Raw genomic sequence first — 9,662 nt, forward strand, 5'->3', positions numbered from 1 at the left:
TGTGCGTGCATGTGAGATGAGAGCGAAAGAGAGGGAGAGAAAGAGAGGGAGCCCAAGGATGCTTTTCAATCGAAATTTAAATACATTTAGGATATTATAGACATTGTTTTTCATTCTTATCCAATGTACTTAACCAATGTCTTTGTTTTAATTGGTTATTTTGTTGTGGTAGCCTGTATAACTGAAATAATTTGGCTAAGTGATATGGAACCGTTATGTGGTCAAGACCTGGAACTACTTCATAGCTGTGCGTTTACTTGAAAAATAATTGCACACCTTAGAATGTCCGTCAACCAATCAGAATCAAGCATTCAACAGACCTGTGGTATCTATCTATCTATCTATCTGTCTATCTATCTATCTATCATACATTAACATTCCTAACATAGCATTATGAACTAACAATAAACAAAATTATATTAATAAATTAACATTATACGAGATTAATAAATGCTGTAAAAATACTGTAGTTGTTGATTGTTAGTAAATGACATATGAATGTATAGAAACTTGTAAAGTGTATATACTTTTTCTATACAAAAATGACGGATCAGCTGTAGGCAGTTTTAATGTGCTCAGATTTTGTGGTGACTGTCATTGATATGTTTGAGAGTGAACAGATAATTTCCGTGAAAGAAGCATCTGACAATATAAGACGACCATTGGGAAGTATAACGTTGTGGCATGTGAATTCTGCCAAGAAGTGCATTCTCATTCATACAATATGAGAGTTTTTGTTTCAAGATCCTTGTTTGGATGCATGTGTCACAGAAATGTGGGTAGGCAATGAATATTTAAGCCATGTCCATTTAAAGTTCCTCATCTTGGAATACTCTGGTAGCTTGATCACTTCCTGTGCATTCTAGTGAAGGCAACACCAGTTTTCTTTTCCTGCAAACATCGTCATCAGTCTACTATAGTCAACAGTCTTTGCACAGGTAGGTTTTTTTTTTTTTTTTTTCACTAATTTAATGTATTTTACACAATCAATAATGTATGAATATAATTTCATTTGTTGAAAAAATTATTAAAATATGTTGCACTTCATTTTAAAGAGAGACAGCACAAGGACACTTTAATGTAAACATTTCACAAGAAAACGCTTAGGTTTTCAATCATAAAACAATAGAGATACTATTCAAAATTAAGACAAAAATGTATTTTCTGGTTGTCAAACATTAGTGGAACGTGCCCATAGATAATGTAATGAACTACCCATGGTTAATCTGCTAGGACACTTGTCTGAACTTCAAGAGAACTGACTTCACACAGTACACTTATATCGTAGGAACCGTTAAATATACAGTCAAAGTTGCACCAATTAGTTGCTGTATTGAAATAACAACAGTGTTCTAGGGTGGCTAGTCTGTTCTCTGATGTTACTCTACTGTATATGGACACTAGACAACATTACATATAGCTATTGGATAACTCAAGAAATGTTGTCTAATAAATCTTAATGCAGATATGGCAATCACAAACTGAGTTCAATGTGAAATCTGATGTGTCTGTAGGGTTCCTTGAGATGTGTGTCGCTCAGTGCTCCAGGTGTGTGGGAATAGCCCTGATTCCCATTGCAAGCATGTGCATGGTGGCAAATGTGTTGCTGTTATTTCCTGACATGAAATATCACTATCTGATGGAGAACAATGTAACCAAGGAGGCTGTGTGGTGCTCTGGTATATGGGCTTCAGGGTTTCTGGTGAGTTCTCATTGTACGTTTTCTTTATTATCTTTTATTGGTTTGTAGGAGATCCAATACTAATTATATCTGAGACTACATTTCAAAATGTATAACAAGCTATCACTCTCTGTATGCTTTAAAAAATAATAACTATTATAAATATTAAAACATCGTTGTTTCCATTCATTTATGTATTTTTTATTTTCATTTCTTCTAAATTTTATGAGGATGTCAACTTGATTCTCTTTATCAGCAGTTCAATTCAAAGTGGTGAAGCAGCTTGTAACTGTGGCCCCACTTAAATTTTACTGTGAAAATTAAGGCAACTATTAAATTTAAGTTTTTAATTTTTGTAGGTTGACTTTTTCACTGTCATTTTATTGTTGTAACAAAAATTATGCAATTGCAACTTTGAGTTTGCTAACTAATGAAAAGTCCAGCAAATTAAACTGTTTTACATGACATTTTGCCTCCTTATTGGACTGCAGTACAGAAACAGGTTAAGCACTAGCCTAAAAAGGGTTGCATAGATAAATTAAGTTGTCTTTCAGTTTCACAAACGCCTTCCACCATATAAAGTCATCTGTAGTGGTTTCATTGCACATGATGCAATTGTCATGTGACAGTGTCAGTGTATTTTCATCATAACAGACTCAAGTAATAGTCATGCTGAATGGATAAAATGTTTTCCATCAGGTGCTCATATCTGCTCGAGGGTTCACATCACAATCTGAAAAGAAAGGATGCTGTTATTTTAGAGCTGAGGTAAGACTATTGTTTTGTGTATGTGTTTGTGTTTATTTATTGTACTTTTACCCATTATTTCATCTGACCAAAAACTGATTCAGCAACAAAGTAAACTCTGCACAAATATTCTTAATAGTATCAAACTGCTGGACAAAATTTTGTGGAAACTTTCACTAATAATGTTCTTTGTCTTTTGTTCAGATGTTGTGTAAGTTGTGGTACACATGTTTGGCTCTGGTGGCAGCTGGATTTTGTTTCATGGTCAGCGGGACCGGACTGGCACAGGGGCCCCTCTGTCTGCACAATGGCACCGAGGGCCTTAAGTGGGAACGGCCATTAAAACAAGTTAAAAGTGGGTGAGTGATACCTCTGATTCTCAAAGGCTTCCACTGTTTACAAAGACAATACTAACTATCCTAAGTGGGCAAAATTGTAAACATTAATATTGCTAGTTTTGGTTTACAGACAAACAAATCAGACATTAAACTTAACATGGTGTGTCCATGAATTTTTCGTGAATTCCCCAATTACAGTACATGTTAAAGCAATAAGCCAATGAGAGGCTGTTACAGTGATTTAACCATGGTTAAGGGATGTTGTCAGGCAACATGAAGTCAGGTTTTGGTAACACTTTACAATTCCATTCGTTAACATAAGTCAATGCATTTGGTATCAGGAAAAAACAATCAATGTATTTTTTACAGCATATATTATTCTTAGTTCATTTTAGTTAATAAAAATACAATTGTTCATTGTCAGTTCATAGTGCATTAACTATTGATAACAAATACAATGGTCACATTTTATATTAGGTGGCCTTAACTACAATGAACTTACATTAAATACATACAAGACTATGTATTTACTGTGTAACTACATGTTGTTCTGCAAAATTCCCACATTTGCTTTTACTGAGGATGAGGTACAGTTAGGTTTAGGAGTAAGGGTAGGTTAGGGTTAGGATTAGGGATTGGAGTTAGGTTGGGTTAGGGGAAAAGTTAACAATGTAACTACAAATGTAATTAAATTCAAGTACTTTAAATGTAGTTACAATGCAACAACATGTATGTACATAATAAGTAAATTGTATCAAATGGTTAATTACATAGTAGTTAAGGCCACCTAATATAAAGTGGGTCTTACAACCTTTGATTTAAAAATCTCATTAGTATAGGTTGAAATGAACATTAACCAAGATTTATAAATTCTGTACAAGTATTGTTTATTGTTAGTTCATATTAACTAATGTTGGTAACTAATGTTAACAAATGGAACCATTGTAAAGCATTCCCCAAGTTAAGGAAACTGCAATAATGGCAATATCATAAAACACACTTTTCACTCTTTTTTACAACTACATTGAAGAGTGAATGTGGATCATCCATTCAGATTTTAGAGACAGGAACTATTTTAATAAATAACTTAACAATAGAGGACTTATGTATCATGGAGATTGGATTTTTTTTTAAAGCATCTGTATCTACTACGCGCGACGTCCTACGCCTACGTAATGAGGGCATACACTTGGAAATCACTTCAATGCACACAAGGAGCTCTAAAATGCGATTACTAGTTGAATCTGCGAGAACTGAAAGTAAAACCACGTAAGCGAATGTAATACAGGGTGCAGGAGAGAGAAGCACTTTTTTAGCTGGGAGGGATCTGATGTCCGTCTGATGACGAGAGAAATTTAGGCTACGTTCACACAGTCAGTGTTTGGGATTGACAACCATATTTGCTAAAAGTTTTAAGTCTTTAAATGTCCTGTTCATACAACTGTTTACAATAGCAGTTTGAATACTGTCTGCATGAACAAACAACCGAAGTCACAACTGTATTCTAACAGTTGTAACCACAGTGACAGACAGTGGCTAACGTAAATATCAAAGATGGCGACGTCCATAACACCGGCATGTCTAATCACAATTGATGCTGCGTTATTAAAAAAACAAGTCCAAACGAGGAGCGAGTTCAGGGTGATCAGACATCCCAATAAAACCAGGACAGTCCTGATTTACAAGCTGTGACCCGCACTGAGTTTCAGTCAGGATGCCTTTTGTCCCAATAATCAGTCTTAGCCTAATATTTTAAGAAAATGATCATTGCTGTGCTTCATGCTTTTTCTGTAATGAGAAACTTGCTACAGATAATGAGAAAATCGTTTATTCTCGCAGTCTCAGAATCAGCGGGGCTTTTTCCACTGTACTAAACTTTCTCCTTTAATTATCACCCCCTCCCACCTCTGCTGCTGTCTGTCATCCTAAGAAAAGTTTACTCACCTCCTAGAAGCCAAAAACCAGGGAGGGAGGGATGATAACAGTCGAACAGCACAGGTCAAGGTTATCAAAATATCAAAAATGCATTACCTTTCTATAATATACATCCTCTGACATACTGTCAGTAAAATCGCAACCCTGAATCAATGAGCCATGTGATATCATAAACCCTGTTCAGATGAGATTCGTTTTATACAGGAATGTGGGGCAGTGTAATAATTACCAGAGCTACTCTTTTAATCCCGTCCAAAATGAGCATTAGTATTTTTTCCAGACTTTTTACCAGACTGCGCGTTAATGCACTGTCTTACAGCGTCTTTTATCTTATACAATGCCCTTAAGAAAAACAACCCAGGTAAAGGTAGTCCACTGCGAATTGACATGCTGGTAAAAAGCCAGAATCTGCGCATTCTTTGAACCCTTTTCGGGTTCGGGTGTGGGTTCCTGGTCCGGTGAGAATTCTCAAACTGTTCTGTGCATTTCCACCACAGAAAAGGCTGTTCCGGGGCCGAAAACCGGTTCCGCACCGGCCCCAAAAGCCTGCTGGTCTCTACGCAGGAACTGATTACGTAAGGGGACAGAGGGCGGGATAATGTTTCGTCACCATAATAAAGTTTTCCCAAACAACAACAGTAGCTTCCGTCTGCAGCAAGGAGTACTTCTTCGCTCTATAACAACAATAAAAAACCCACAAAATTATCAGACATCAAAAGCATTCAGGTAATATGACGAAACGCTCTACTTGCGATATGGTATTTATGAAGATCCGAGATAAACTAGACAGATAGCGAAGGAAAAAAATACTCTACAAAAATGAAGATACAGCACGAAATGATGCACGCCGCCTTCAATCGGACAGTTGACCAAATCATAAACTAATTGAAAAACACTTAAGGGAGTACAGGGACCATAAGAAGGACATAAGCAAAAGCGACAGTGGACAGAGCAACAACGTTTTAGACTCTAGACTAGCCTGCTAACTAACAGGGGCATTGAATTCAGCCAATAACGCTCAGTGTTCTCTGCAGCTGATCTCAGTAAGTTGTTGTATTTGCCAACTTTGTTCGCTTTACTTACACTGTTGTCGTCTTATTTTGTGCATTGCTTTGTTCTGTAAGGGGATTTTTGACCAGCTACTCACTAAGTTTGGAAGGTCGCAGCTATCTGTTAAGTAAAACGGTGGGATTCTCAATCAATAATATTATATGCTATGGCAAAAATCCAAATATAATCATCTTCTACACCAATGTTAATAATGATTCCACTGTAACAGTTTACAGAACTTAGCAAGTTAAGCCATAGTTCATACAACATAATGTAATCACATTACCTGTCGTCTTTAGCGTAGATGTCGTCTCTGACAATCTTGTTGAGCAATGAAATATCGATGGATTGCATTAATCCTTATGTTTAAATATGTTCTCAAAAACAAGAGTAAAAGCTCTATACAAACTCACTGTGATGCACCATGTTTGTTTATGTTTGAGGTATTCACGTGAAACTATCACGTAGACAGCAACCCGTTCTGAACAGTTACCGTTCAGCTCTCAGGTCAGTGGAAAAGCATGGCCAGTTTACTATAGGCTCCAGATTGCCCCGGCCGTGAACCAGCGAAGCACAGGCTTGGCACGAGAACTATCGCAATTTAGGTGGAAAAGGGCTATGTGAGTGCTTTAACTATTGTTGTGAAGTTCTCCATGTCTTAAGTCTTTGGTCAAAGAAACCAGAAATGAGAAGACATGCTTCACATCCTCAGATAAATCTGGCTGTTGAGTATATGGGTTCATGCATGATTTTCCTTGAGCATTTTATGCGGTCAAGCATTTATTTATTTAAAGAGAAAGAAAGGATAGTGTATTCCTTTGGTTAGGAAAAGTGCAGCTCCACATTTTGGGACATACTTTCCAGAAGAACAAATAAATGTACATAACATGAATGGATTGTCCATCTTTTTAATTCAAGAGTAAAATAGCATTACGATCTGTTGTATTTTGCCAACTATTCCAAAAAAGCTTTCTTCTAATAATCCTATTATATGCTAAAGTTTAATATTTTCTCCATAGAAAATATCACAGCTAAATAAATTTCCTGAAAGATCAATAACATGAAATGGCAGTGTAAATGCAGTAGACACACCTATAGACTCCGCAGTTAATATGTAATTTTTTATTTTTTTGGGGGGGTTGTTGCTGTGTCCTGATTTTTTGTCCTAGTCATCTGGTCATCAATCAAATCATAATTAACCGACAACAGCTTTGAGTGTTTTTTAACCGTGTACAGAGTGCCGCTTTTGTGTCACGCAGCTCGTGCCCATGGTTCGGAAAACAAGCAGCTAATATCTCTGTCTCCGTGAGTTAAGGAAACCCCACATGAAACACATGAGACACACGTGTACAGTGCAGCGTGGCTCTCTCACATTAAATTACTTGACTCATTTTAAGTCCTGAAAATGTGTGGGTTTCAGTTCGTTTATAGACTGCAGTTGTCATGAGGTTTAATGATAGTGCCATATTAATCTACTATTTATACCGCTGAATATGTATAACATAGCCGCGGGAAGTAGGGGTGCTGGGGGTGCAGTAGCACCCCCTGTCAGCATTTCAGCATCCCCTTTTAAGTGTTGTCAAACTGTCGTATTCTGTGTTAATCTCATTAACGATAGTAATGACGAAAAAGTTTATAGGTATTTTCTTATTTCCGCAACAGGTAAGTGCACAAGTGTGTCAAGTGCACATTCGGCATGTTAAGGAGATGATTCAAATGTCTGGTTCTCAGTAGTGAGCTGATGGATTTAATCCATGGATATCTGATATTTGTAGACATATTTGCAATGCAGAAATGATCCGTTTCACTGACTGAATGTTTTTCATGAAACATCATTTTCGGGGCACATGAGAAGTTGCATCTGCCAGCAGTCTAAAGTTTGTTAGAACAATAATGTTATGATAATTAAATAAATAGATAATTCATCAGCATATCATGTAATTAATTTGATTAAAAATGTTACTCGATTGACAGCCCTAATTAATGTTTTTATCAAGTCAATTATAGACATTGCTACACATCAGCATTTTTGACTGTATCACACAACTTCTAATGGTGTATTTCATAATCATTGTATGTGTGAATTGTATACACAAAATAACATGTAAATTCTAAAATAATTTTTTTAATGCAGAGAGAAGCTTTATCTATATGAGCCTGAAAGGTGGGCCTCTGCCTGCGTGGAACCTCGAGGTGTCGTGACCTGGAATATTGTTCTATTCTCTGTTCTCATGGCAGCAAGTGGACTTGAGCTCATTTTCTGTGCTGTGCATCTTCTTACAGCAATACTGGGAGTCATCTGTGGACCAAGCTTCTGCAAGAACAAGGTACAAATGTTTAGAAAAGGCCTTTATTTGCAGTTTTGCATTGTCCAAAGCAATTGTTAAAGCTAACAGCTGTCCTCTCTCTTTTTTAGGTTGTTCCTGCATGAAGAGAGTAAAGTTGTTGTTTTTTTAAAGTGGAAATCCATATTTTCATCTACATGTGAGAATGACATTTGTAACTATGACTGTTTAATCCATTTCAAACAGACAGAAATAGAAATGAGAAGTGGATTAAGAGGCAAGTTGTCCCTGAAATATCTTCCTACACAGTCTTGCCGTTGATTTCTTCACTGTTTGTCATTTTATATACAGTACACAAATAAGCTGTTTATAACATAGTGTTATATATATCTAATTGCATGTTTTCACATTTTTGTGCAATGCATATAAATAAGTGCAGTAATTTTAGCTATTTCAATATAGTATGTGAACAAACACTAGGTTTATATAATTTTGTAGCCATTGAAATGTGAATGTATAGAAATAGTTTTACTTAATTTTAAATTTTTTTGATTTAATTTTGATTTAAACTACTTACTTATACCATATTTATATAAGGGAATGCATAATTTGCTAAATACTTGCATTGAGTTGAAATTAAAATATTTAACGATGCTTATAACTTTATTATGAAATCTATTTACATGGTCTATGTATAGAGAATATACAAATAAAATACAAGAATAGCAAAACCTTTGTGTCTTTTTTTTTATGGTAAGTACAAAGTAGGCCTATATGAAAAAGTATTATGATACTTCAAGGCAAGGGTGTAGCTTTGGTTTGAAAGTTGCTCGAGATATATTGCACATATATCAGGAGAAAAATGTTAGGGTTTATAAATGCCATTGCCAGATGTATGAAAAAATACGTAGAAGTACACTGGCGGCCAAAAGTTTGGAATAATGTACAGATTTTGCTCTTATGGAGAGAAATTGGTACTTTTATTCAACAAAGTGGAATTCAACTGATCACAATGTAAAGTCAGGACATTAATAACATGAACAATTACTATTACAATTTGAATTTTTTTCAAACTACTTCAAAGAGTTCTCATCAAAAAAATCCTCCATGTGCAGCAATGACAGCTTTGCAGATCCTTGGCATTCAAGCTGTCAGCTTATCCAGATACTCAGGTGACATTTCACCCCACGCTTCCTGTAGCACTTGCCATAGATTTAGTCTTGTCGGGCACTTCTCATGCACCTTACAGTCTAGCTGATCCCACAAAAGCTCAATGGGGTTAAGATCCATAACACTCTTTTCCAATTATCTGTAGTCCAATGTCTGTGTTTCTTTGCCCACTCTAACCTTTTCTTTTTGTTTTTCTGTTTCAAAAGTGGCTTTTTCTTTGCAATTCTTCCCATAAGGCCTGCACCCCTGAGTCTTCTCTTTACTGTTGTACATGAAACTGGTGTTGAGCGGGTAGAATTCAATGAAGCTGTCAGCTGAGGACATGTGAGGCATCTATTTCTCAAACTAGAGACTCTGATGTGCTTATCCTCTTGTTTAGTTGTACAACTGGCCTTCCACATCTCTTTCTGTCCTTGTTAGATCCAGTTGTCCTTTGTCTTTGAAGAATGTAGTGTG

The 9,662-nt window shown here is 36.1% G+C and overlaps 1 protein-coding gene across 1 annotated transcript; it reads left to right on the forward strand.

Annotated features, from left to right (window-relative positions):
* Positions 1 to 1,525: 1,525 nt before the first annotated feature.
* LOC127430211 (transmembrane 4 L6 family member 1) lies at positions 1,526 to 8,779 on the forward strand. Its single transcript, XM_051679806.1, has 5 exons — positions 1,526 to 1,702; positions 2,381 to 2,449; positions 2,633 to 2,787; positions 7,886 to 8,078; positions 8,168 to 8,779. The coding sequence occupies exons 1-5, from the start codon at positions 1,526 to 1,528 to the stop codon at positions 8,180 to 8,182; spliced, it is 609 nt and encodes a 202-aa protein (XP_051535766.1). The 3' UTR covers positions 8,183 to 8,779.
* Positions 8,780 to 9,662: the final 883 nt, after the last annotated feature.

This window comes from Myxocyprinus asiaticus, chromosome 39 (assembly GCF_019703515.2).
Source record: "Myxocyprinus asiaticus isolate MX2 ecotype Aquarium Trade chromosome 39, UBuf_Myxa_2, whole genome shotgun sequence".
Classification (NCBI taxonomy): Eukaryota; Metazoa; Chordata; class Actinopteri; order Cypriniformes; family Catostomidae; genus Myxocyprinus; species Myxocyprinus asiaticus.